The sequence below is a fragment of the Artibeus jamaicensis genome, unplaced genomic scaffold, assembly GCF_021234435.1.
Source record: "Artibeus jamaicensis isolate MK-2021 breed Jamaican fruit bat unplaced genomic scaffold, CSHL_Jam_final scaffold_474, whole genome shotgun sequence".
Taxonomy (NCBI): Eukaryota; Metazoa; Chordata; class Mammalia; order Chiroptera; family Phyllostomidae; genus Artibeus; species Artibeus jamaicensis.
This window is the reverse complement of record NW_026522046.1, coordinates 48,269,997-48,297,770: the sequence shown is the minus strand read 5'-3', so window position 1 is coordinate 48,297,770 and position 27,774 is coordinate 48,269,997. Positions and strand designations below refer to the sequence as shown.

The window sequence follows — 27,774 nt, the reverse complement described above, 5'->3', positions numbered from 1 at the left end:
GCTCGGCGCGCGCTCCCGCGCTGGAGAAATGCCACGCGTTTCCGAGAAGGCGGCCTGAGGACCGAGCCCAAGAGCCTCCAGGCCCCCACGCGCCGCCCAGCCCGTCTCTGCGGGCGCCCACGGGAGGGGCCGCCCCCGCGCGCAACCCCGGATGCGCGGAACCGGGTGCGGAAGGGCGACGGCGGAGCCGGGCTGCAGGCGGCGGGGCTGCCGGCAAGCGTCCCAGACTCAGCGGCTACACACCGCCAAGGTAGGTCGTAAACCGCGGGGTGGCCCGGAGTGGGAAGGGACGGCCTGCGCGGTGAGCGCCCTGCAGCCGCCCTTTCCTGCAGCCGTTTCCCCGGAATCCCTCCTCCTGGGCGCCTTCCGCTCCCGTAGCCCCGGCCCACCCGGGCCCTGCGGGTTTAAGGGCGTCTGTCCGTGTCCCCAGCGCCGCGCTCCGCTCCTACCCGACCCGGACCCGGGCCCTCCCCCGGCAGGGATGCCTGAGACCCCGGGCACTGGCTGCTGCGGGGTGCGATCCGTGCGACTGAGGGTCGCAGAGGGGTCTGGGGCCGGGCGCCCCACGCCCCACCATATCCGTCACTTGGAAACTGGAAGGGGTGAGGCGGAGGAGTGGACCCCCCCCCCCCGCCCCCGGCCCAGGGTCGGGAGCTGGGGAGGGCCTGCGAGCGGATCTGCTCCAGCGTTTGAGCCCCGAGCGGATCAACCAGTTAAACCCAGTTAGCAGTCAGCAAACTGTCAACTCACTGGAAAACGCTAGGTATCCTGCCTCCTTTGATTTCCTTGCATTTTCTTTTTCTTTCTTTCTTTCTTTCTTTCTTTCTTTCTTTCTTTCTTTCTTTCTTTCTTTCTTTCTTTCTTTCTTTCTTTCTTTCTTTCTTTCTTTCTTTCTTTCTTTCTTTCTTTCTTTCTTCCTTCCTTCCTTCCTTCCTTCCTTTCTCTCTCTCTCTCTCTCTCTCTCTTTCTTTCCTTTCTTTTTTTTCTTTTCTTTCTTTCTCTTCCTTCCTTTCCTTTTTTCTTTCCTTTTTTTTTTAAGCACGAGATCTTAAAAACCAGTTTGACATGCCCTAGGGTCAGCTCTGAGCGGGGGGCAGGTGTGGAGAGTCCGGGAGGGGCCCCCTCCCCTCTGGGCAGGGTCACGCCTGACCCACATCTGGACAGGATATCTCAGCAACCTACGCAGCACTTCGGGAGGAACCGGGCAGGTGCGATACCTCGCAGACTCCCCTAGTGTGTGGTGTGCTGGGGAAGAGTTACCCGTTTGTCCCAGGAAGCGACTTAACTTATACGTTCTGTACTTCACAAGTTACTTCTCGATTTTAGAGCATCAAAAATCTGCAGGGCTCTTTTATTCTTATCTGCATTCCCTCTAAGTTTCTCATGTATTTATTTGAAAGTTAGAGAATATCTGCCTGAAATGTGGTTCAGATGATTTGACAAACAATGTTATAATTTGCCTTATGAAAAGTTAGAAGAACCGTAGCCCAGAGATGCTGTCTTGAAAGTGAAACTTATTAAAATAAATATTCCACTCCTCCCACTTGCGCCCACAGAGCCTATTGGACTCATTTTCCTGTTACATTTATACATTTATAAACCTTCCAACTCTTGAAGAGTCCATGGTGTGTATGTTCTTTGACTTCCTCATTATCTTTTCCCGATTCTTAAATGCTCTTGAGTGGGAAGATGCTCTTTGATTTTTCATGGCTGAGTTAAGAAAATCCGCTGCCGGCCGCACTCCCTGGTGCTCCAGAGGGAGCACTGGATTCCCAGGCGTCCAGACATCAGAAGGGAATGGGCCTTTGACGAAGCGGGAAACCCAGTCTGAGCCAGAGCAGAGCTGGACCGCCCTAGTTCCTGAGGACATGCGTTGCTTTGAAAAATGAAACTGGTTGTGAGGCAGGAGACAGTGTAGGAAGGACTCTGAGACTGCAATACTGTTACTGGCCAGCATTTAGCACCCTGGTTGCCAGGAAATGCCTTTTACCAATCAGGTAGAATAAATAGTAAGCCGAGGCAGGGAGGAGGAAGGAGACAAGTCTCACACACTAACTCAGCAGTCCTGAGCCTGGTCTGAATACATCGGCAGGTGTTCCATCATCACAAGAAACTCAGCAAGAAAGGGAAGTCCTTGAAATTCTATGTAGCATTTCCACTGTCTGGGAGAGAAAGCCTTGAAACTGTGCTTTCATCCCAGGGCCTGGAATGTGGGAGAGAGTCCCCGGCGCCCAAAGAAAAAGCCCATAAAACAACCTCGGTTAATTGCCCACCTCTGGTCACTGTCTGTTTTCCGAGGAGTCCCTGATGATTACAGAAAGAGCCCATAAATAACTCTGGAAAGTGCCCCAATTTTAATGAACTGCCTCCTGTCACGTATTTGTTTTACAACAAGATGAACCAATGGGGTCTGGAGCAAGGGAAGGATTCAGGCTGACAGGTTCCCCCACACACCTGAGTTTGGGTCGTCACATTCCCCCAGGAAAGCTGGCACCGCATTTACCCACCCGTTAATCAGTGTGTAACTTTTCCCCCTCCTATCCCGCCAACTATGAGTACTCAGAACAAAGGACTGACTCTCTCTCTCTCTCTCTCTCTCTCTCTCTCTCTCAGTGGCTCTTGGTGCTCTTGGCTCTCTGGCCACTGGGCCCCTGGCCACCCGGCCTCCGGCTGCCCGGGGGCTGACCACCCTGGTCTTCAGCCGCTCTTGCTTATGTCTCCCTGCTTTGCCCTGAAACTCTGCCTTTCACCCCCACTCTACCCAGTCCTGTTCTCTTCCCTGGGAACGGGCCACTAGTAAACTGATTACATGCTACTAGATTTGCTGATCTGTAATTCTTTACACACATCAGCAAGAAGAACCAGTTCTCTCCTGTCAACAGTTGTTTCATTCAATTCGGGAAGAACTAAGGACACATGTGAGGCTAGGAGAGCGGGTGGCTGGAGCGAGGGTGCGCAGAGCTGGAGAAAGGAGAAAACCGATGGAAAGCCGGGCGCAGGGAGCACGGCACGCGGAGCAGGGCCCAGCGCCGCCGGCCTCTCCGGAGCCAGCAGGGGGCTGCGGGCACCTCCTTTCCCCGCCAGCCAGGGCTCTACAGACCGGACAAGGGAGCGGTATTCTTGAGCATCGCTGTTGTTGTTTTAATTATGAGGGTTTTTTAAATATTAAAAATTTTGGTACACCTGATCACTAGATACTATACTGGTGAGTCAACAAAAATCTTGAAAATGCTCCCTAATGAGTAGGCAAAAAAGAACAAATTTTGGCACATTTAGCTATTTCCTCTTCTGACAGAGGTCAGAGGTCAGGGAGATGAGGAAAGTCTGCTGGCCGACTGAGCTGGAAAAACCAGCAGCAGGGTCGGGAGGACCCCCGCCCCAGAGCCATGTAGCTGAGCCTTCATCCCCCCACCCCCACCCCACAGAGAACCTGCCCGCCCCACGACACCTCCCTGGAGGGGCGGGGTCCAGGCGTTGGGCTGCGTGTGCTCCCTCGCCCCCATCTCAGCAGCGGTCCTTCCAACAAGCGGGCATCAGGCACACTTGTGCGGAGAGGTCAAGGTTTCCCTCCGCTGAGTCACAGCGACAGGTGACAAAGCCGCCCAGGTTCCAGCAGGTGAACAGGAGTGGCCTGGGGAGGAAAAGAAAGTGAAAGAAAGAGGTGCTTGAAAAGGGGTTGTCCTCAGGAGAAAGCGCGACTCTGGGAAGAGCAAGAAATTTCTCACAATGGCCTTAGGGCCTGCACCAACCTGATAAAAACGAGAATCCCATCAGTGAGTCAAGGAGGTGGAAACTTGAAATCGGAGATGAAAAGGGGGATGGGGCAGGCTCGGGAACACACCCAGGACCATGGGACCCTGGTCACGGGAGGAATGAGAGGAAGGCACAGAAGAAATACTGCTGAGCATGAGTATGTCTTCAGAGAGGACAGGCTGGATCGAAGCCCAGTGAATGCAGATGGGAAGGGGCCGGGATTGGGCTCAGCGCGGCCAGGACGGCGCGTCAGGCATCAGGATGATGGGCACCCCCAGTGCAGAGCAACCGGCAGACGGGGCGGGAAATGCCAGGAAAAGCAGGATGAAAGGAATGTTGTGGAAATGAAATGAAAATGGTCCGGAGGCCAAAAGAAAATGCTATTTCCCGGGGAAAATGATCACTAAAGATACTAAAATATGAAGCTTTTTCTTTTTTCTTCCACAGTCTCTGTGTCTCAGCTTGTCCGTTTTAAATTTGCCATTTAATGTCATTCCATTAAGTTAAAAAACAAAATTCTAGATGATTGGCCCGATTTTTACCGATCTGCCCTCCACGGGGCAAAGCCAGACCTGCCCACGGACGGGAGAGTGCCCAGCATGGGTGGGGAGTCGCCGGGCGCCCTGGTCAGCAGTCACGGCACCACCAGCTTAGTTCTGAGAATTCTCGCCTCCTGGAGGAGGCAAACGGAAGCCAGACGTGGGAAGAGAGGGTCCCCGGCACACAGCCAGCCCAGGGACACACACAGGCCCCCGCACAGCTGCCAGGAGCGACTCTGAGCACCCGTGCACTTGGGCCTGGACCTGCCCTCCGCTCCCCAGGTCTGCCATCGCAGCCAGAAGCAGACTGACGGCACCCACGTGTCTTTAACCCTCTGCCGCTGCCTGGCTGGTCTGGGATCAGGGCTGACCCGGATCTCACCCCCAGCAGACTAGCCACCCCCTGGGGGGGCAGAGGGGGGCAGCTTCTACTCTCCTGGGAAGGCATCCAGGCAACGTGGGGCTCTCCCAACAGTGAAACCCAGCAGCCACCCACAGTGGCCAGTGGTCACGCGTGAGCCCCTCACCCTGCAGGGGACGGGTAAGGGGAGGGGAGGAGCGAGACCAGATGAGCCGAGGCTCACAGTTCCATAGTCCCATCAGACTCAATGAACAAAAAAACCAGTACAGAGAAAACACTGTTCAGAATTTCCCATCAGCCACAGAGGAGCATCGAACGGAGCAGGGCCGGGGGGAGCCCCCTCCGAGTGCAGGGCCTGGGGCCGAAGTGGAGCTGGCCGAGGGCTGGCCTCTAGGAAGGCCGAGCTCTGTAGTCAGGCGGAGATTTAAGAGCTGCACGAACAGTTTCAGGCAGGGGGTCAAGAGGAGAAATTTGATTTTTCAAGCAAGCAAAAACCCGTTACCAGACAGCTGCTGGACACTGGAGTGAGAGCGTGAGGCACCAGGAACAAAGAAGGGGAGGAGAGAGGAGAGAACTTCTAATCGTGTAGTTTGTGCATGTGTGTGTGCGTGTGTGCGTGTGTGTGCGTGTTCCCAAAGTGCTGAAGTTCTGCAGATGCAGAGCAAAGGCGGAGAGGGGCCGCCATTGGAGAGAACAGAGGGGGCACAGGCCCCGGGGCAGATGTTCAGGTAGAAGGGATTCGCCCCTCCATGTGCCCTTCTGCAGCCGCGTGAGCCCTCTGCTGAGAAGGGACATGGCGATGACGTCACAGATGACGAATTCCGCCACTGTTCCCAAGATAGGCCAGAGGTCTTGTCCGCTTGTTTGTCTTGTGCTCTTTAGCGGCCATTGTTTCGTTTTGATCTGGAGCTGGCGGCTGACCCAGCCTTGGGGACAGAAGGACCCCAGCGTCATAGAGCCGCAGTGTTCGGGCGGAGACAGGAGCCATGAGGGAGAGAAGAATTCCCTTCTTACCTTGGAGTGAGGAAGACTTTCAGACTGAAAATACAGATTCTAAGAAAGAAAATTCCTTCAGACGTGAAAAAATAAAACTCAGAAATTTCTGCATGCTGAAAAACTCCAGTGTAAGCAAATCAAGGGGCAAGTGGCAAGGAAAGGGGACCAAAGAGATGACTCATCACAAAGGGCCAGGTCCCCCTGCAAACCAGGAAGAAAACAAAAGAGCTACTCTGGGCAAAGATCCAAGCCGGTTAACGAGAATGGCTCTCACGGGTGTGAAGACAGGCTCCATCCCATCAGAATAGGAGAACGGTTTTTTGTGTATGAATTTGATTCTTAGAGACCCCAGAGCTTGCCGACCACCCAGGGAAGGGGCAGAGCTCTCAGGCCCTGTGGGCAGCCCCAGGCTGGGGCCGAGCCTTTTCCGTCAAAATCACAGACGCACAGCTCCTCTGCACCCGGTCCCTTCCGTCTGCCCCCCAGACCTACCCCCACCATCCCTGCCCCCACTGTCTCTGCCCTTTACTTGGCCCTGGCATCCTGTCTTCTGTGGGTACAGCCACCAGCATCCTTGTTCTCTGACTTCTGCTTGGGTTCCACCCACGTGGAGCCCAAGGGAAGGGAGGGAAGGCAGTGCTGGTCAGTTACTGACCCCTCGGCTCCGTCTGGCTTAGGTCACAGCTCCTCCCACAGGATTCTCTTCTCCCAGAGCCCTGCGTGGGCGCCTGCCCGCTGCCCCTCAAGCCCAGGGCGGGTAACAGTCCCCGTCACACTTTTACGGTTCGCCTACATCCTGTTCACACATCGGGTAAAAGACTGTCTCGAAACGCACTCTGCTGCTGGGACTCTCACTGATCAGCCCTTCTGCCAGCAGTCCCAGTTCCGGCAAGTTCCCCTTCGCAGAGACGGGCCCCTGTGCAGAAGGGCGCATGTCTGAGATAAGTCAGTGCAGAAAAGGCGAGAAGCAGCTGGAGTAAGCTGCCTTTCGGACTGATGATGCCTGTCCGTCAGACGGACAGCGTGACTGTGTAGACCAACTACAGCAGCACCTCTTGGTGCCGACGCAGAAAGGCCTTCCAATCCTTTCTCGGGAAAACGCAGGGAACAGATATATGCCAACCCTTGTCCGAAAAAACAGGAGAAGCAACGTCGGTTTGCTTCTGCTTATGCATAAAGGTATTCTGAAGGGCTCACCAAAAAATGATGATGATGATGATGATACAAATACTCTTCTAAAGGGGGCAAGTCTCTTCACCACTTGCATTTTGTGTGTTGAAAGCTTTGGAACCGGACGGCTGTCTCACTGCGCAAGCGTTACATTTAAATCCCTCCCTCACGGCCAAAGTGCTGGGGGGGGCGGGAGTAGGTGAACAGTCTGGCCCCCGGGAGGCGTGTGGAGGCTGGGACCAGGATGCTCCCGCTGCCTCCATTGTCCATTCTGAGCCCATTTGCATTAGACATGTCAGCGGCTTGATCTCCCGATGCTGATTTCCTTTCAGATGTGAAAGGAAGGAAGGACTCTCCAAATACCAAGGATGCTCTGGGGCCGCAACGCCTGTGCCGTCAGACCACTTACCTTGTGTCTCCTGGGTAAGTGTTACTTTTCGTCACAGCTCTCGCGGGAGCAAACCCGTGCAGTCATTGTCATCGAGAGCCCCTGTGGGGAGCAGCCAGCTGAGACCCACACACCGTGCACAGTGCCCAGGGCCAGGGGAATGCGGACAGGAAGTCGGTACTGGTGCTTTGGCGTCCATCTAGGTTTCTGACCTGCTGTTAATTTTAGGGTGGGAAAGCCGGATAAACAAGAATGACTTAAGGTTCAGTAACAGATGGGGAATGTCTTCCCTGTGATTTGGAGAGTCTGTTCTCTTCACGCCCTCATTCTGATGGGAGGGGGTGGAAATCAATCACCCGTCCTTATTTGGAAAGAGGCCAGCCCCCTTCTCTCCCACCAGCATGGCCAGACTCAGGTGTCCGTCTGTGAACTCTGGCTTAATGCTTCATTACTGTTTCCTGTGGTCGTTTTGTGCCTTTTCTCCACCTTTCTACTGATTCTCGTCCAGCCCCACTGTGTCACCTGCTCCGTGGTTATGAGTGGGACATTCCCCCCCCCCCCGCCCCATCCCGCGCAGGACCGTCCGTGCAGCCCGTCCACAACTCCCAGGGCTGCCACCCCTCACAGCGCCACCCAGAGAGCCGAGCAGCAGCCTCATTTGCATGTCTCATGCAAATGGGCTTGCCGTGCCCACCGCCTTTCTCCCCCACACCCTGGCTGACTCTACCTTTCAAGTCTGTTAACTAGCAACATGCTTATTCATATTTGGAGAATTTCTCCATACAGACTAGTTCTCAGAACACTTCCTCAACCAGCCAGCCCTTGTCCTTAGTGTCAGCTCCCACGCCGGTCTCATTTGGGGTCCACTCAGGATAAATTCCCTGGACCAGCTGCTGCCGATACTGTGTCCACCATCCAAGAGCATCGATTTGAGTGGGTTTTTTTGTTTTTTAGCACAGGAAGTCTTCATTCAAAAGTAACGTGTGTAAAACAATACCAGACTCAAAACAGCAATTATAAATGGAACCCAGAGAAAGTATTGCTCGCCTAATACGTTTTTCTTCTTCCTAGGTTATATCAGCCTCATGTTTGGTATTTCACAACCCTCGCTCGGTAAGAGAGTTCTCCCGGTTTGACCAGATTCTGTGCAAGGGTCATGGTGCTGGGTGACCGTTCAGAGCACTGCGTGGGGGCGGAGAGGGGGGGGTCACCCAAAGTGCGTGAAATTTGGTGTTTCCGATCCCAGGTCCGTTGTGTATTCTGTCTGAAATCTTTTTCTCAGATACTTTGGAAAAGGAGGCAGAATTAGCCAATTCTGGTTTTTGTATTTGTCTGATGAAACGATTATAAGAAATGAACACTAGAGGTCATTTTAAAACCCCTTAAAATAATATTGCATTTGGACCTCTTAATAGAAGAAGGGAGGAAACACAGATTATGCCAAACAAAAATGGTCCAAAAATAATTTTCCTTTAAAGTGCATTCTTCTTATTCACTACCTGCTACCAGAAAAACGAAGATACTTTCCTTCCTTCCTGACTTCCTTCCTTCCTGACTTCCTTCCTTCCTTCCTTCCTGGTTTTATTTATTTATTTTTAGAGAGGGTAATGGAGGGAGAGAGGAAAACAATGTGTGGTTGCCTCTCATGCACCCCCTACTGGGGACCGGGCCTGCAAGCATGTGCCCTGACTGGGAATCAAACCGGCAACCTTTTGGTTCACAGGCCAGCCTCAGTCCACTGAGCCACACCAGCCAGGGCAGGAAGATACTTTTTTAAAATAAACATCTTGCCTACATGTGTAACTCTGTGCCCAGAACTTCACTCTGTGTCCAATATGCACCCAGTCCTGTGACGAGCATGGGGGGGGGGGGCGGGATGAGACCTCAGAGGCTCGCTGACATCTTCCACCTCCCCGCGTCAGCATTGGGTACCCCCACTTCTCCACATCACGGTCTGCAGCATGGTTCTGTGGCACCTCCTTCAGCCTTGTTGTGGGGTTACCCGCCCAACCAGGGCCCACTCAGGCACACATTATTCTCCCCCTCCCCTCTGGGACAGGGAGTGAGTTTGGGGGGAGGGGGCTGCAGAGGAGAAAAGGCTGGTGGTGGGTGGAGCTGTGGAAGGAGGGCTGGGCAGGCTGCCCCAGGAGCTGGGAGGTGAGCAGAGAGACTGGGGCGCCTGGGACACCTGGGTGTTGTGGGTCAGCGAGCCCTGCCAGTGAGGGAGGAGCCGGGTGAGCTCCGGCTCCGCCCACACTGTGCTGACTTCCTGCTCCCGGAGCTGGCCAGCCCTGACGTCTGGGGCCCATTAACTCATTGTGTTAGTTCACCTCCCGTGTCAGGAGAGCCGCCTCTCCTCCCTGTGTTTCCGAGAACGCCGGGCTCCGGGGAGGGCTCCTTTGCGGGGGGCTGTGGGCTGCAGGCCCAACAGGTGGGCTGGATCGTGGCCCAGAGCACCCCACCAGTTCCGGATTCCCGTGTTTGTTTACTTTGTCTCCTGTTCCCTTTAGAACTCTCAGATGACGCTTGTGATTTTAACATGGTGTTAAGAAATTTTCGGCCAATCATATCATGGAAATTAAAAGATCCTTCCGTTGCACCAACCCGCTATACATTGTGGCACACAAACCTGAGGTTAGTTTGATGTTTCCCTTGCCAAATGTGTTATCTTCCTACTGTGTGGGAGTGGGGATCGGGAGGTCCCACAGCGCCGGAGCTCCCTGGCCTGTTGTGTATTTTATTCAGAGCTTTGAAACTCCAAAGACAAGACACAAGTCCTTTTGTAATTAGGTTGAACACTTCTGACAATTCAAGGCTATTTTTAACAAAGCATGTTTATAACCAAAGCCGGCTTCTACAGCTCAGAGCCTCAGAAACAAAGCCTTGTGAACAGTTTTCACAGTTATTTCTCTAATTCGGTACCTCTCAGTGTTTAAAAGTGAGCGATTTTCTGAGGACAGGAGTCCAAAGGTCTGGTGGCCAGATCATTGGCTCGGATTCCCTTTCCTTTGCTCGGAGACAAATGGCCCCTGAGAAGATGTCCCGGCCCAGACTGGGCACGGCTCAGGCCTGGGGCCTGGCGGGGCTGGAGCAGGGGGCAGGGCTCAGGGCTCAGGCTCCCCGCACTGGCCCTCCCACCCCGGGGCCGATGCCAGGACCAAGGACAAAATGGCCCTCTTCTTCCCAAGTGGGACAAACACCCCTACACGTCGCAGTTGGGCCCAGGAGCTCCTTGGGGTAACCTTTTATTCGGCGGTTACCTGCCTTAGAGCCGCTACTATTACTGACAGACGGAGGTGGGGGGGCCTTCGAGTTTCTCCTTGGTGCCCTGAAGTCTGTTCTTTTTTTAATCCCTGCCCAAGGACATTTTTTTCATTGCTTTCAGAAAGAGAATGACACAGGTTGATTGCCTCGCACCCAGACCAGGGATCGAACCCACAACCTTTAGGTTATGGGGTGGTGCTCCAACCAGCTGAGCCAGAGTGGTACCTGCTGAAGTCCCAAGTTTCTCTCCGCTCTTGGGGTCACGTGGATCACCCACGTGCCTTTCTGAAGCTGAAGAGATCGGACGTCCATGTTGTGCTGTGTAGCGCAGGCTGACCTAGGAAGGGCCGTGGTGTCCTCAGCCGGAGAGAGATGGGGTGTTGGTGGCAGGGGTGGTGCTCATGACTGTCCTGCAGGGGCAAGGAGATCCAGGGCCTCCACCGTGAACGCCCAGGGTTTGCGCCCCCACTCATCCAGCCCATGTTTACTGAGCACCAGCGACACCCCGGGGAGAGCCGTGACCCAGAGTCCCCACCCTGCTGGTGCAGACCTCCTGCAGGGGGGCACGGGCGTCGGTCAGCAAACCGAGATGAAACGCGGCAGGTGGTGGTGAACAGTCTGAATAAAAATATACAGATAAGGAGGCTGGTGGCGAGTGGTGGGCGGGGCAGGGTAAGGTGTTGCATTTTAAAGGGGTGCTCAGGCCCCACGACTTGGCACAGTGACCCCCGACCACAGCCACAGAGGAAGGAGAAAACGGGCCAGGTCCGTAGTGGACTCTCATCCCGTAAGTGCCTGAGTTTTCCCTTGACTGTTTCTCTTCCCATCCAAGTGACAGAAGAGAAATGGAGATCATTGAGCACTGCACCAACATCACGAGCCCGTCCTGCGATGTCTCGCACCTGTGGACGGATGTGTCCGAGATATACGAACTGCAGCTGGTCGGGTCCCGGGGCAATGCCACGCTGGTCCGTTGTTTCGGCAGCATCTTCCCAGAGTTGGACAGTGAGTTGGTCCCTGTCTGTCATCCCCACACAGCTGTCAGGGCCATTGCTATTTCTCTGCCGTGCAGCAGGCAGGTATGCAAAGGTGCTTTCGAGTCGGAGCCGGGTTCACGCCCTGGTTCTGCCTCCCTGGCCTGGTCCCTCTGTCCCGCCGAGCCTTGGCTTTCGGATGCAGGAAGTGGGACAGTCCCCTTGTGCTTTTTGACAATTGCCAGTGCCCGTGGAAGGCAGATGTTCAGGCAGGTTGCTGGTCGGTCTGTTTTCCAGCCGGTCAGGAAGTAGGGAGCGGAGTCACATGGCCTGGTGTCTGCGTGGCCACAGCTCTCTGGGCCAATGTTTCCCTTAATACTGCAGCCCCTCCCCCAGACTGCGCCCAGGTAGCCATCTGCCCTGGGGCTGCCGCTATGTGTGTGCCCCGGGGGGCCCAGACTCCCGGAAGTCTGCAGCCCAGGAGCGGTGCATCCCTTTTCCTCCCGGCGGCTGGAGACGGCTGCATGGCTGGTATCTGTGGCCCTCAGTGGGACTCCAGCACTTTCCCAGTGTCCTGATTTGCAAGCTGCGGCCAAGAGAGAGCATCAGTTTTAGCTCCTGGTCAGGGCGGGGCACACTCAGCCGAGCGGCAGTGACCGCTGGGCCTGTTTCTGTGTGTGTCCACCTAGAAAAGAAAGAAAAGCACAACTCACTGTGGGTCACAGTATTCAGGTCACTAAACAGAGGCTATTAAAGTTATAAGGAGATAGCGTTTTTCAAGACTCTGAGTGGCAAGTATTAAAAATGGGTCAAGACCCAGGTTCAGAGGAAATGTAGGGAGCGTACTGGCCCAGTCTTTCTGCAAAAGGTGTTCGCAGAACACCTGCCGGGATCCCGAGTTCCTCTTCCACAGTTTGTCCTGGAGAGATCGTGGGCAAAAGCAAAGATGTAGCTCCACGAAGACTCACTGATACACAGATTCTTTTCAGAGAAATCAGACTCAGACCGGGAATCAGTGAAATCGTTTCCTTAGCCTCTTGGTGGGGGGAACCGGCCGTGCAAACCTGTGACCGTTGGGGCAGCCGAAGTCCTGGGAAGGGCGGAGAGAAGCCACTGTAGACTGTGCATGCCAACTCCAGGCTGTGCCGCACGGGCTTCCTTTGTTCACAGCCCTTTCAAAAGTGAACACCGTTCTCGATTTCCAAGCTGTGCCGAAACTCAGCCCACGGGCCGTTGCTCACCAGCCCCTGATGTAGGAGAATATGCGTTAATACATTTATGAAATGAGTGGAGACACCCACCATGGGAAACGACTCAGGCAAAGAACGGCCTAATTGTAGCTCAGTGGGGGCGGGTGTGAACTTGTCGCACACACTAGTTCAGTTTACATTTGTCTGTATACATCACACACACAGACACACACACACACATACACACGGCAGAGACAGGACGATTATCCTCATTCGGGGACGGCTTCTCTCTGCTCCCTGACATCTCTCCAGCGGCTGTGTTAGCAGGAGAGACCTGGTTCTTCTTGCTGATGCACGTGAAGAATTACAAGTCAGCAAAGCTGTTAGCGTGCAGTCGGTTTATTAGTGGCCCGTTCCCATGGAAGAGAACGGGACTCAGTAGAGTGAGGGGTGGACGGCAAAGTTTCAGGGCAAAGCAGAGTTGCCAGAGTAAGAGCAGCTGAAGACCAGGGTGGCCAGCCCCTGGGTGGCCTGAGGCCGGGTGGCCAGAGAGCCAAGAGCTCCTGAGTCCCCGAGAGAGAGTGAGTCCTTTGTTCTGAGGAGTCATATAGTTGGCAGGATAGGAAGGGGAAAAGTTACATATTAATTGACGGTTAAATGCGGTGCCAGCTTTCCTGGGGGAACGTGACGACCCAAACTCAGGTGTATGTGGGGACCTGTCAGCCCGAATCCTTCCCTTGCTCCAGATCCCACTGGTTCATCTTGTTGTAAAACAAATACGTGACAGGAGGCAGTTCATTAAAATTGGGGCACTTCCCAGAGTTATTTATGGGCTCTTTCTGTAAGCATCAGGGACTCCCTCGGAAAACAGACAGTGACCAGAGGTAGACAGTTAACCAAGGTTGTTTTATGGGCTCCTTGTTTGGGCGCCGGGGACCCTCTCCCGCATTTCAGGCCTTGGGAGGAAAGCACAGTTTCAAGTCTTTTTCCCCCAGACAGTGGAAACGCTACATAGAATTTCAAAGGACTTCCCTTTCTTGCTAACACAGTGTTTCTTGTGGTGTTGGAACACCCTGCAATGTTATTGAACTCAGGACTGCTGAGTTAGCATGTGAGACACGTCTCCTTCCTCCTCCCTGCCTCAGTTTACTGTTTAATCAGCCTAATTGGTAAAAGGCGTTTCCTGGCAACCAGGATGCCAGACGCTGGCAGTAACAGCAGCTCAGAGTTCTTCCTACACTGCCCCCTGCCTCAGGTATATATTATTATTGTAATGTGGAAAGAAGTCATTTTTAGTTTTGTATTTAGAATGTAGCCTTAAAACTGGGAAAGTGCAGCCTTCCTTCCAAAATCTGCCCTCCCTTGCTTGTGATATTATGCCAATCACTTTTGTTGGTCCCCATTTTTCACCAATTGGAAAAAAGTAAGAAATAAAATCGCGCTCCCCAATAAATAAGCAAAACCCATGCTTCCGGGAGGACCGTGGGCAGAGGGGCGTCTGGACCGACGCAGGGCCACGTCAGGACAACGGCAGCAGTGGCAGCTGACGTGATCTGTGTCTCCGACCCTGTTCCCCTGACAGTGTACCTGGAGCCACCGGAGTTTGAGGTGGCTGGTTTTATGGACCACATTGATGTGACCCTGGCGTTCCCCCCGGCCCTGCCCGAGGGGCAAGGACTGTGGCAGCACTTCCCAGTCGTCATTGAGGAGCGGTTAGAGGGGATTGTGAAGAAGGTAAGTGGCCAGAAACCGCTCTGAGTGGGCACATTTGACTCTTCTCCCTTTTTTAAAAAGGTATTTGTAATAACAATTAGATCTACAGGGCGTGGGTCAGTATGGCCCAATTCCAGGAAACTGTTCTCCGGGGCCCATTCACCATGGAACTGTGTTGACTTAGCCGGCTGCACAGTTGCCTTTCAAAGAGCAAACCCTGTGCAGGGCTCATGGGGAAGGTAGGCAGACGGCGGCGTGCCGGGCGGGCTTTCCTTCCACACGGACGGCACAGCAACGCACAGAACCTCCGTCTCTCTCCCCCCCACCCCGCCCTCCTGCACTCGGAGGGGGGGGGCTCTTCTCCGGTGGTTCTCTTCCCTCCACTCCCCCGAGGCCGTTAACTGAATGTCTGTAACCTCGGGTGGTCCCGGTATGGGAAAGACCTGGATCTCACACGGTGTGTTCTCGAGTTGTCCACTCAGGACACTGGCGTGAATGGGAACGGGTAGGCAGTGCTGGGCGGTGGGTGGGCCTGCCGAGATGGCAGCTGACGTTTGTGTCACCCTGTGTCGGTCACAGAGCCTGGGCCCCCTGGCTGTCAGGGACAGGCGCTTCAGGCAGAGGGTGCAGGACATCAGAGGCCCTGAGGCCAGCGTGGTTGGGGGCTGAGAAACAGCGGGAGCTGGGGCGCAGTGACCAAGATGAGTAGAAGGAGGGAGGTCGGGGGGCCGGATGTGGAGTGAGATGCGGGCCCCTGGGGGACCGAAGGCTTTCTAGGGGTGTCCCCGCTGCAGCACCAAGAAGAGACCACAGGGCGATGGAGGAGGAGGAGGAGGAGACACCCAAGCCACAACCAGCAGGCCCCCCCCCCCCCCCCCCGCCCAGGCACGCGGATGCTGGCCAGGGGACCGCAGGAAGGCAGACAGGGCATCTTCCCAGAATGGGCGGCACTTGAGAAAGATACAGCCCCTTGGCCTGGGCGGGGGGAGTGGACCTAAGGAGCCCTTGGCCCAGCCTCCCACTGCCCCCTGCGCCTTTCCCTTCCCTCACCCGGAGTGGGGAGCTTATGGATGCTTCAGGGACCGCCAGTTGGTTTGGACGCCCGACTCTGGCATCTCACAGGAAGAGCCAGAGCAGAAGCCTCAGTGCCAGCTGGTGGGACTCTGTGAAGTTACCCTTTGGCTGGCGTTTCCTGCAAATCGGCTACTGATTAGAGCGCCTTTCGTATTACTGGTGCTGTGCCCGGCACAGAGGATTATTTTGCCGTGTAAAATGCACACTTTTTTGCCCAAATTTTTGAGGGAAAAATAAGGATGTGCCTTATACATAGGGGCAATGTTCATCTACTGTGGGTATGATAATCCCATGTATAAGGCACACAAAAAGTGGGTGTACCTTACACACGGCAAAATTCAGGTGTATCTGTCCAACATTTAGGGCCAAGTTTGGGAGCCAGATGTAAACAAATAGGTGCTCTGTGATACAGTGTTTGAGTCACGTGCGTGTGAGCTGCTCCAGGGGCGGGAGCTGGGAAGGAAGGAAGGAAGTGACTTCGGAATTTCACACCTGGCAGAAGGTAAAGTGGAAAAGTGTTTTCTGGGCAGGAGAGATGGTCGCGATGCTGAGGCAGTGGGGGGCGGCCGGCGGCTGGGTGCCGGGCAAGTCGGCCGAGGTCCAGGCCCAGCCGCGGAGGAGCCGGCCGGTCTGCGGGGGTCTGCGGGGGTCTGCGGGGAGTGACCACGCCAAGTAGGCACAGCGGAGAGCCTGCGCTCTGGCTGCCAGCCTACGTGGCACAGGGGTTTCTACAAACTGATTTCGGACTCTGTAGCTAATGTCTAGATATTCTTACTGGAGGTTTGTTTCTGTTTTTAATATCCTCACCTGAGAATACGTTTATCGATTTTAGAGAGAGGAAGGGGGAGAGATAAACAGAAACCTGAGTCACCTGCGTGTGACGTGCACCCCAGCTGGGAGTTAAACCCACAGCCCAGGCATGCGCCCTGCTGGGGGCGGACCCCGCTGGTGCGCGGGCACGGAGGGAGTCGTAGGCAGGATCAGGCTCCTGAGAGGCGCGGCAGTGCCGGAACAGGGTTACTGGAGGGAAGGCGAGTGCGCCGTGGCGAAGGGTGCAGAGACTCCACAGTGCATTGGCGGTTGAGGCTGAAGGGGCCCCATAGCTGGTTCGCAGGTTTTGGGCCTTCGGTATCTGAAGAACACGGATGCCGTCGTCATTGGCAACAGAGCCATAAGCACAGTGCAGAGAACAAACGGAGTTTTGGGCCGTGTCGAATTGAAGGGCCTGCGGAGCTGCCCCGTGTCGAGCTGAAAGTGCCGATCTGTGGCTGGAGGTGCGAGTGTGAGTTGTCCTCGGGGAACGGAAGCCCGGTGACCGGCTGGCGTGGAAAGAGTGTGTCTGGAGTTCGGGGTGGAGCTGCCAGCTAGAGAGACGTCCTGGGGCTGCGGGCTCCCTGGAGTGTATGGAGTGTCCTGAGCCCAGGCGAGGTCGCCTGGGAGGGGTCCTGCAGAGAGGAGGGGGGTCCCAGGGGCAGATGCGGAGGAAAGGACAAAGGTGACGAAGAAGGAGAGTGATATCCTTGAGGCAGAGAGAAGAAAGTTCCAGAAGGACAGAATGATCTAGAGAGTCAAATGCTATAAACGGGACAAGTCGGAAGAGGACTTGGCATTGACTGTTAGCTTCAGGAACCTGGAAGTAAGGGTGACTGGGAAGTGGGGGCTTTGGCCGAATCCTGGGCACAAGAATGGGAAGGAGGAGAGAAAGCGGAGGCAGCCGAGGAAAGTTAACGCGTCCCAGGAGTTCTGGAAAGGAAGAAGAGCGGCGTGGTGGCAGCTGGAGCGGAAAGTGGGGTGGGGAGGAGGCGTTTTGTGATGGGGGGAAGTGATAGCACATCTGTATGCCACGGAACATTCCAGGGGGGTGGCTGGAGCAACGTCCCAGAGGAGAGTGGGTGAGACTTCGTGAGCATGAGAAGGGCTTGGCCTTGGCTGGGACCAGGCGCTGAGCGTCCAAGTCCCCGGTGGGATGGGGGGCCAGGAGGAGGCGGAGGCGGAGTTGCTGCGGTGAATGGGCGGGGCAGGCACTGCAGACAGTGGTGCCCCAGGGACGGAGCCCACAGGTTGTGACCCTTGGTGACCCTCCAACAGGGTCCGCTGCGAGGCACCAGCCCTCTCGCTGTGGCTCCAGTTGGCCTCTGTCCCCTTCTTCTTCCTTGTCGCTTATTACCATGCATGAGCTTTTAGTGCAGTGCGTTGGTTTCTCTTTAAATAATTCTTCCTTCTTTTGAATAAAGACTTGCAGAAAAACATTACTGCAGAAGGCTGTATGAGAACTGCTAGAAATCCTAATTTTTATAAATTAACGAAGAATGTACTCCGAGAACTCTAAGTCATTATACAAAAGAACCTTCCTAACATCTCTCTGTTCCCAAAATGGAGCAGAGCTACTGGGAAGGAAGCGGCAGGGGTCTCAAGGGAGAAGGCGGGAACCAGACGTCAGCCTCAGCTCTGCCGCTGACAAGCTGTGTGGCCTTGGGGAAGTTGCTTGACCACTCTGAGCCAGTTTGCTCATCTGGAGAATGGGAATAATGTCTACTTTGCAGACTATTTTGATAGACCAGGGAGCTCATATTAATGAAAAGCACATTCTGAAATGTAAAGTAGATACATACCTTTGATAAAATAAGATAATCTTATTGCAAGATAGGATAGGCTTGCAAAAATGACCTCAAAGAGACCTTTGTTCCCCTTTGGGATTTTTTCTTGTTATTTGCAAAATGAGATTTCACAGTTTAAAGATGTACGTACGTGCATGAAGTTTTATGGTAAAATGCTTGCTCCAAGTGACTTATAAATACTTCTTGCCAAACTTCTGATCTTTCTGTCGCTTTTCAAGATTTGAAGACAAGCCCCCACAGATAGTCTTGGGGCCTGCCTCTAAGTGTAATTCTAGTCCAGGTCTTACTGATCATTTTGCTTATTTTTTTTACAGCATAAACTGAAGATAAATGAAGACACCAAAGGGAATTTCACTTACATCCTCGACAGGTTAATTCCAAACACGACCTACTGTGTGTCTGTTTACTTCAGCCCCAGGAACATGCACAATGTAATCAGGTCCCCCCTGAAGTGCACCCACCTTCAGCCTGCGCGGCGATCAGGTAGGACAGTTGTCAAGCCTCGTGCTTTGCTTTTACTCCGAGGGAAACCCTATTCACAGAAAAGAATCGGAATGTCGGGCAGCACTGGGTGGAGGGGCCTTCCGGTGACCAGTCCCCACTAAGTGGCGCGTCACTGCTGTGTTGCCACACCACAGGGGTATTCGATATCTGCCTTTTAAGGTCAGAATCCTCCTGCAGCATAATGGCTTTCATTCCAGGGCACTGGGGGCAAATCCAGCTCTGCGTGCCCTTAGCTGGGGTGTTCTTCAAGCCACGTGCAGCAGGAGGCGGGGACACGGGGGCAGGTGCAGCGCTGGTGGCCAGTGTCACAGGGTGGGCTGGGTGCCGTTGGGTGGTCCAGCCTGGCTCTCGGGAAGGCTGGCCATAACTCAGATGAAAGGGGACTCGCCTGTGTGGCCGAGGTCAATGACGCTGATAGCCCTCACGTTTCAAAGGCATCGGATCTCTGCACAGTGTGACCCCCACGCCGTCCTCTGCACGGAGAACTTGGCAGTGAGAACAGTCAGGCTCCGAAAGTCACTAGGTCTCCAACTGTGTGGCCAAAAGTAAAAAGCCGTGAATCTCTCCCCCAAAGAAGCCTTTTGGGATTTCCTAGCCCCAGAGACAGTCCCTCTGCAGCCTGGAGAGGGAAATACAGGAAGACGAGGAGGGTCAGGAGGCTGCCAGGGGGTGCGACTCCCTGGTGGGCTACACTCAAGGGTGCCTGGCGTGGCCTCACTCTCCGGGGTTCCCCGGGGTCGAGGGATGCCCAGACCAATGTTCAAGGGAAAAGCGTCTTCACCCTTTGGCTTGTTACTTCCATAATGCCACCTAAATGTGGGCCGACCCGAAACTGCACAGGTTCTTCGGGCCAGTGGCTCATCCAAAGGCATAAACCGGAGCCAACGCCCACAGGTGTGTCCTAACACCAGTCCTAGCGCCCCAGGAGGGTCCCAGGCGTCCGTGCAGAAGGGCTCAGTCCCGTGAGACTCCCCCGACAACAGAGGCCAGTCTCAACTCCTCGGCCCCCAGGGTCCCCAAACTTCTGTCCAACCCAGCCACAAATTCTCAGGTTCCCGGCATCCCTTCAGATTTCATCATTCCCTGCAGTGCCTCATGGAGCCGGGGAAAGCACTGGACTGAGATTTCTGACATACAGAATGGGCAGAGGGGACCAGCCGGGGGAGAGGTTCCAGGTCTGGAAGGGTCCAAAGCGCAGGAGTTCCGTCCCCTCAGAGTCAGCGTGCACCCCTCCCGGCACTGGGGTCCGGTGACCCGGAGACCTCCGAGCCTTGCCGTCCTGCATTTTTATTTGGTTTCGGTGTGCGGATGTGATTGATTACATCATTGGCCATCGGTGACTGACTCATCTCCAGCCCCTTCCCTCCCCGCGGAGGTCAGGGCGTCAACCCCCTCATCACACCGTGTTTTCCCTGAGGACCAGCCCCGTCCCTTCAGCCGCCTCGTCAGCACAGCGGCCCCACAGCCACTTGCGTCCCGTGTTACTCAGGACATTCCAAGGGGTTGGAGGTCCTGTGCCAAGAACCGGGAACGAGGGCCACCTGTGTTACTCTTATTATTGTTGTTGTTACATCAGGAGCTTGCAAACGGAATTACATAGCCAATCGATGAGAAAAGACATTTTCCTCTGCACTCACAGAACACCTCCCTTCTCCGAGTGCTCGGCCCCACCCCTCCCTGCACCAAGCAGTCCTCTGAGCACAGCCCCTCGCCCCCCAGGCTGAGTCAGTCCTGGCACTGTTTGCTTTTTTTCATATGATGGCTCTAGTAGTGCCTAGTCGTCTGTGAGTCCATTCGAAACAACTTGGTTACATTGTATTGTGACAGCTGTCATATTGTCATGCATTTAAAAAAACTTATTTAAAAGTAATTTTTTGCTGCATTGGAAGGTGTCCAGCAGCACCCCGGCCTCTCCCTCTGGAAGCCAGTAGCAGGAGATGGCCAACATATTGAAAATATCCAAATCAGTAAAGTTATCAGTGAAAATGAAAAATGTGTCTTGTTTTAAGGAAAAACAAGTGGACTGTCTGGCCAACCCAATACCTGGACACAGTGATACACCCCACAGGTGAAAGGCTCAGTCCCACGAGACCGCCCTTCATTCCCTCCTCCCCCGGCCACGTCAAATGCCAGTCACAGTCCGTGGTGTCACTGGGGCGTCAGACTGACCGCCTATACATCAAAGGTTCCCAGAGTCCTCCTCAGGTTCGATGATTTGCTAGAAAGGCTCACAGGACTCAGAAAACCAGTTTACTAACTAGATTCCTGGTTTTTATAAAAGGATACAACTCAGGAGCGGCCAGGTGGTAGAGACCCCTGGGGCTTGGCGTGGGGAGGGGCTTGGAGCTTCCAGCCCTGTGTGGTGAACCACCCTCCCTGCGTTTGCTGTGTTCACCCCAAGCTCTCTGAACCCCATCATGGAGGAGTATGGGGGAGGCTTCATCACGGAGGCGGGACCAAGGCAATCCTTGGCCATTCGTTGTTGATCAATTCAACCTCCAGCACCTCCCTGGAGGTGGGGGCTAGAGGTTCCAACCCTCTCATCACAGGGTTGGTTCCCCTGGCAACCGGCCCCTCCCCTCCTTGGAGCTTTGCAAAAGTCATTTTCATCAGCTCCGTGGTGGTGGTGGTCGTCGGAAGGGGCTTGTGAACTACGGAAGACACCTTGGCTCCGGCTTGTAGGGTCCTCCACAAGATACTGGGTCACAGCCCACGTGTGTGTTTCTTATCAAAACCACAGTGTCACACTAATAAAACCTCAAGTCGATGATGTTGCAGAACAAAATTCAACCAGCCAAATGGGACGATCACTTGGCTTTCCGAAGCGATTCATGAATCGGGTGTCATCCCATCCAGCGACTAGAAGGCGCTCCTGTGACTTGTCCTAAGTGGGATGGTTTCACAGGCAGGAAGAAGACGGGACCGAGGTGTCAGAAGAGCGGGTACTGGGGCGAGGACCCCTGCCCTTCCCCGGTGGGGGTGGGGTGGGGGTGGCGTCTTCTCAGGCAGCCCCTGCCCCCCTAGTGTGGCCAGGAGACGCCTGGGACCGAGCACAAGGCTGCAGTCAGTCAGTTACTAAAGTGGTGGTTTGGTGGCAGTGGCTCAGTAAAAGTGACTCTGTTGGCTCTTGTTTTTAACAGTCTTCACAGCCACCCTAGAGGCAGAGATTTGTCCTGTTTCACAGACTCAGAGAAAGAGAACCAGGAGGTTCCAGCTGGTGTCAGGAGGCCCTAGACAGGGCCCCCGGAACCCAGGGGGCTGGTGCACTTGCCGCTGTCCTCACCGCCCTTTCTCACTCCTCGGAGGAGGTCGACCCCGACCCCCTCGGCCATTAGGAGAGCCCAATTGCCTTTTCTCTCCCCGAACCCATTTGGCCTGAGGCCGTAGTTACATTAATGAGAGTAAAGGTCCCTCTGTAAACTAAATTAGTTCCTACTAAAAAAAACCCTTGAAGCCTAAAGCGTTTTCTGAAAGCAAGGCTTTATGGAGCCCTAGTCCTAGGGTGACACGGACTCCAGCCCGGGGGTCCGTGTGTTGTGGCTGCAACGAACAAACACACGACTGCAGAAGTCCCGTGGAGAAAAGGGGACAGCATGGCCCCGACCCCCGCCTGGACAGGCTTTTATTGCTGTTCTGGGTACGTGACATGGAGGATGGTCCTCATTTACTGTGCACAGGTTTGCTTTAGGTGGTTACCTTTTACAGATAACAAAGGAAAGAATGTGGCTAATTACTCCAAAGAAAAAGGATGTTGCAGATGCAAATGGAAAAGTGGTTGAACTGGTTACACTCCATACTGGGAGGTTCAGCACAGATTTTAGGAAGTTCCTTTAAAGATATGCAGTAAGCATTTCCTGCCTCAATTCAGGGTGAGGAAATGTTAGCGAAAAGCAAGCCTCATAGCAGCCCAGGTACAATGCAGACCTGACTCCCACGGGAGAGCCGATTTGTGAGTGCGGTCCCGTGTGTCGACTCGCTCCCCGTCGGTTTTCCGAATCAGGGGCTGGGCTACATTCCCCACTGTCATGCACATCTGTTCCCTACCTCGGGACACCCAGTGCAAGCCACCAGCAGCCAGGGTGGATGGAGAAGACGCATGTCCACCGCCCTGGGACTGGCGGGCTCTTCCACAGCGAGTCTGGGCAGGGAGGGAGGTCTTTGGGAAGCGCTGGCCACACAGCGGGGAGCAGGGGGCGGGGCGCAGTCCCGAGGGAGGTCCGCGCCTTCCTGCCGGGCTGTGGGCAGCTCCGTGCACACCTGAGCTCTGAGCTCGAACTGGTGGTCAGCTGATGGGTTTTCTTAGACAACCACCTGGGAGTCGATCCCGAGTCTCAGCAGAAGTTCGGGACGGGGAGTCTCGGAGTCGCCCACGGCCGTCAGCAGATCACTTCAGTTTTCTACCACTTCCTGGCCTGTTGTCACTTTATTTAGGACAGCTCAGAATTTGTCCCTGGTCACCATCCTTACGTAACTGCCGATTTCTTCTCAGTCCAGTCTGATTTAGGAAGTCAAGTTATTTTCATGCAGAATGTTGGAATTTTCTTTCCAAAAGGAAGTTGGATGAGATTCTAGGTGGGAACTCACAGTAGGGCAAAGACTCTCTGCCCTACTGTGAGTAGGGAGCAGAGCCTGGGTTTGGGGTCCTGGCGTGACCAAGGTCCGACTGGGGATGTCCAGACAGACCCCGTGGCCCACTCCGAGTGACGCGTGGGCTTTGGCGTGGGGCTGGTCGTATAACAGTGGAGCGTTGCCGCTGCCCTGCTGTTCTTCTGACTTTGCTTCTGCAAGTCCGACGCTGACCGAGATGTAACCTGTAGATACGCGGCATGTTGGGAGAAGAATCCTGGGAACTAACTTCCAAACTGACGGACCCTGACCTTTACACATCCCTTTAGATGTCCAGAGAGTTGCTGACCTTCAGCTGTGCATTTAGAATGACGTGAAGCCAGGTGACTAAAGCAGGGTGACACACACGGGACTGTCACCTGCCTTATTGGACTGGACGGTGCTGATCTGTGCGTAGAGAGCTTTGCAAGCCCCTCCCCTGGTCTCTTTGTTCCTTCCCCTCTCCCTCCTTACAGACCCTCTGCCTGCGCTGAGAGGGGGGATGGCTCTGAGACCCGAGTCCCCATCCTCCCAGTGGCCAACACCTGCAAATAGACCCCTTTCCTTTCCGTCGGCCCCTGCCTCTCGAGCACTGACTTCCGTGGCGGAGGGCAGAAGGGACTCGGGCACTGCGAGGTGTCTTCAGTTTTGATCAATTAGATCTAAGTAGCCACAGGTGGCTCGTGGGCTCCATACTGCACAGCCTGCATGGAACATCATTATAAAAACTAAATCTCATTTTTATCACTGTAAGAAAAGGTGCCCTTGGATTCCTATGTATTTCCATTTTTGTGTCCAACAACCTAACAATAGTTTCTTCACCTATTGCTGCTTTCGTGGCACGTGTGCCCCTCCGGCCGTCTGCTGGCTCTGCTCGGACACAGACATTTAACTCTTCATCAGCAGGGTCGCCGGAACCAGCCGGCATGGGAGCCCTGATCGCCGTGGTCATGATAGTGGTGGTGTTCGTGGGCGCCCTGGCGATGCTGAGACGGGTCGGCTACATCTGCTTACGGAGCGTACCCCCCAAAGTGCTGGTACGTGGGGTTTTCTTCACTTCTGTCTTTACCTTGTACTTTAACTGAAGAATGTTTGGTCTCTACTTGGGTATTTGCACAGCAGAAAACCCCGTCTATGAGCGCACCCAGGCGCTGCGCACACCGGCTCCCTGTCCGTCGCGTGAACGGGGTTCTGAGCTTCACCTTCCTCTTCTGCGTCTCTGCGGGGTCCTGCGGTGCCCGCCGGGCCCGTGGGTGTGAACGCATCACCCTCCCCTCGGTCATTCCCCACTCTGCGGCTTTGAATCGATTGCTTTCTCATTCTTTTCCTTTACTTTCTTTATTTTTTGGCTGTTGAGACTAATGCCGTGACCGTTTTTGCACAGGTTGTCTTTCCCTTTCAGATGACCCTGGTGGGGTGCACACCGAGTGGACTTACCTTGTAAAAAGATAAGGCGGTCATTGGTGACGCCGGCGGTGACCGGTCAGGGTCACCGCTGCTACAGGGCCCGGCTGACGCTGCCTCGCCGCTCCCACCGCCATCGTCCCTTCCGCCTGTGGGACGGTGCCCTGCGCCTGCTCTCGTGTGCCTGACTGTCACTGTCAGCGAAACCAGCCTTTCTGTCTTCACTCTGCTGCGTGCTGCCGGGGGCCCCGAGTGCCTGTCCGGGCCTCCCTCAGCCGCGCCTGCACGTGTCCCTAAAGCGCCCTCCCGTCTTGTCCCTCGTCCGTCACTTCCCTGCCCCGTTGCTTTCTTTCTACAGTTAGTTATGCAGCTTTTCATTCAGAAATCTCTAATTTTTCTGTGTTTAAACTGACTCACCTCCTCTAGTTTTCTAACAGCTGCATATGTAAATGTCCCTCCAGAGCTGATACGCCATGTTTTCTGAACCATAAGATGCACCCAGGTTTTAGAGGAGGAAAACAGGAAAAAAATTTTGAAGCAAAAAATGTGGTATAATATTTAATAACATCAATAACATAGTATTTCACCAATGTAAATGTAAAGCTACATTCGGACTATAAGGCACCCCCAATTTTCCTCCCAAATTAGGAGGGTGCATCTTATAGTAAAAAAATAAGGTAATTGTATTCTTCTCTTTCTTATTGTTTTTACTGGGTCAGGCGAGTTGGGGGAGGATTGTTGGTTGGGTCGGTATTTGTACTTTTGGAGATTTTTAACTGCCCCTGGGATTTGAACTTGGCATGGGGCTGTGCCTTAGGGCATGTGGACGGGACACTCTGTGCCGGGTCTCATCCACTCCGTCGTGCAAAAGGCAAAACCGTGACTGTTTCAGGAGGCAGTCAGTGTAGGGGGTTCTTTGTGGCTTTGGGATCAGGAGATTCTCAGACACAAAAAGCAAAAACCATGAGGGAGGAACAGGGATACATCTTTGTACATTAAAATTAAGAATTTCCTTTTCTCAGATGGCATCTTAAGCAGAGTAAAATGATGAAACCACAGCCTGGGGGGAGATACACATTACAATAATGGACAAACGAGTAGCATTCGGACTGTGTAAGAGCTCCACGAATCCATAGGAAAAAAGATGAACACCCCGACAGAAGAGACTGCCCCTCCCCAAGGCTGGGTCTGGGTAGAGAGCAAGGAGGAGCCAGTCCGTGGAATGGAGTGGCCCAGGCAGGCGGCAGGCAGGCGGCGGGCAGGCGGAGACCAGCAGGGTGCGGAGCACACCCCGCAGGGACCGTCACCCGGAGACAGGGAAGCTCGGTCCGCCTGTGTTCTCAGCCCCCCCCACCTCTGTCCCAGGAGTGCTTTCTCCCAGGGGCTGGAAGAGCGTGCTCCCAGTCTCTGTCTTCCCTTTGGAGGTCAGTCCAGGGGGCTTTGACCCCCCCCAGCCCCACGCAGTCGGCTCCCCGCAGTCTCTCCAAACCCGCAGTTCCCTGACACCCTCCAGAACGGCCAGCTGTGCAGCCTGAATGAGCACAACAGGAAGGGCGGAGGGAGGGCGGGCCTGGCGGGCGGGCTGGGCCAGAACGGGGTCTGGACCTCATGCTGCTGCCTGGCTCGAAAGCCAGGCTCCTCTGGGCTGGCTTCTTACCTGTCGGCTTCCTTCCTCACCTGCGGACTGGGAGCGAGACTAGGACGCCTGTGTCCCAGCGTGGCCGTGAGGGCGAAAGGACCGTGTCGGCACTCTGCACAGAACCCGCCCACCGCGAACACTCTGGAACCCTTAGCTCCCATCGTTGCCGCCACCGCCCCGGCCTCCCCCCTGAGGGGTCCATCTCCGTCAGCTTTATGATGTTGGAAGATGAAGGACAAACACAACTGATAGGCTCTCTCTCTCTCTTCCTCCCTCCCTCCCTCCCTCTCAAAGAAGTTCCAAAACCTGTCGACCTGGGCGTTCCCTGAGCTGCCGCCCTTGGAAGCCATGGCTGTGTTGGAAGTCATCAACATCAACAGAAAGAAGAAAGTGTGGGATTACAACTATGACGATGAGAGTGACGGTGATGAGACCGTGGTCCAAGCCAGCGCAGGGGGTTACACCATGCATAGGCTGGCCGTCAGGCCCGTGTGTCCGGTGTCCGGCTCCTCGGCCCCCCTGGAGGACTACAGCAGCCCCGATGTCCAGGAGGACGAGTTGTCCGAACCCGAGACCCTGTCGCTGATGGCGCCGCCGGAGCCCAGGCCCTGGTGCTCCCAGTGTGCCGGCGGGGCCTCCAAGGGGCAGAGGACTCCACCCGCAGGCCCCGAGTTCGAGGAGGACAGCGTCTCTGTCGAGAGCTCTGCAGACAGGAATTTCTTCAACGTGGACTTGAACTCTGTGTTTGTGAGGGTCCTGGAGGACAGTGACACAGAGGTCCCCCGAGTGCCCTCTCCTGCAGAAGAGACAGTCGACCCAGAGGACCCCAACGAAACGGGGACAAGCCTTCCAGTGGCCAGTGCACAAGGCTCCCAGCTGCCCGTCCCCAGCCACCCTGGGGAGGGCCAGTGGCTTGAAGATGCTCCTTCTGATGGAAGTGACACTTCTGAGTCGGATGTTGACGTTAACGCTGATGTCAACATCGGGGATGGTTATTTAATGAGATGAATCCCCAAACACTGAATTAACTGATGTCTACCTGTACCCTGGTGCCCTCGCTGCTCCTGTGGTCAGCAGGTGTTCTCTGGGACAGAGCGCCCCCCTCTTCCTCGTGACATCACTCGTGCCATTCCTGGGGTGGGGGAAGGGGCGGCGGAAACCATGTGTTGTGGTATGCACTTTTTACCTGTTCAAGGTGACAGGTTTCGAAGGGAAAATGCTCTGTCCAGTGTTCATGCTTCTGCCTCTGTCTCCCAAAGGAATAAGGTTCTTGGGCTTTTCTGGGGCGGCCCAGGGTGGCTGTGGGGAGAGAAAAGGAAGACAGAGGGTCCACAGTGGGAGCAAGCTGGGCAGTGTCTACCACATGTTCAAACAAGAGGTGGGAGGGCATATGCCCGGGTGAAGTGAGGCAGGTCCGGTCAGTGTAACAGTGGGAAACTGTGACAGGGGACTGTGACCCACCCTGCCATTCTGACGTTGTTCCCGTAGGTGCTGACTCTGCCGAGTATGTGGCTTGTAGATGAGCAGTGTGTTTGTAGAAAAGTCTGTGGAACTGACTTCAAAGACCTTCGGGCATCCCAGC

The 27,774-nt window shown here is 54.8% G+C and overlaps 1 protein-coding gene across 4 annotated transcripts; it reads left to right on the top strand.

The window, feature by feature from the left end:
* IFNAR2 (interferon alpha and beta receptor subunit 2) lies at positions 1-27,774 on the top strand. 4 transcript variants are annotated; one of them, XR_008390209.1, is made up of 10 exons: positions 4-250; positions 7,152-7,242; positions 8,279-8,320; positions 9,718-9,841; positions 11,304-11,476; positions 14,218-14,369; positions 18,355-18,523; positions 24,053-24,186; positions 26,487-27,363; positions 27,681-27,766. XR_008390209.1 is itself a non-coding variant. In XM_037127162.2 (9 exons), the coding sequence occupies exons 2-9, from the start codon at positions 7,188-7,190 to the stop codon at positions 27,198-27,200; spliced, it is 1,557 nt and encodes a 518-aa protein (XP_036983057.2). In that variant the 5' UTR covers positions 1-250; positions 7,152-7,187; the 3' UTR covers positions 27,201-27,774. The 4 variants fall into 4 exon arrangements, 3 of the variants coding, with proteins under 3 accessions (XP_036983057.2, XP_036983054.2, XP_036983055.2); XM_037127162.2 differs by having other exon boundaries at positions 1-250; positions 11,310-11,476; positions 26,487-27,774; XM_037127159.2 differs by having other exon boundaries at positions 26,487-27,774.

Bases quoted from the DNA above. Each gene is read 5' to 3' on its own strand.
- IFNAR2 (XM_037127159.2), top strand. From the start codon at position 7,188: ATGCTCTGGGGCCGCAACGCCTGTGCCGTCAGACCACTTACCTTGTGT. The intron at 8,321-9,717 runs GTAAGAGAGTTC...TGTTCCCTTTAG, and splicing joins TATTTCACAACCCTCGCTCG to AACTCTCAGATGACGCTTGT. The intron at 14,370-18,354 runs GTAAGTGGCCAG...TTTTTTTTACAG, and splicing joins TAGAGGGGATTGTGAAGAAG to CATAAACTGAAGATAAATGA.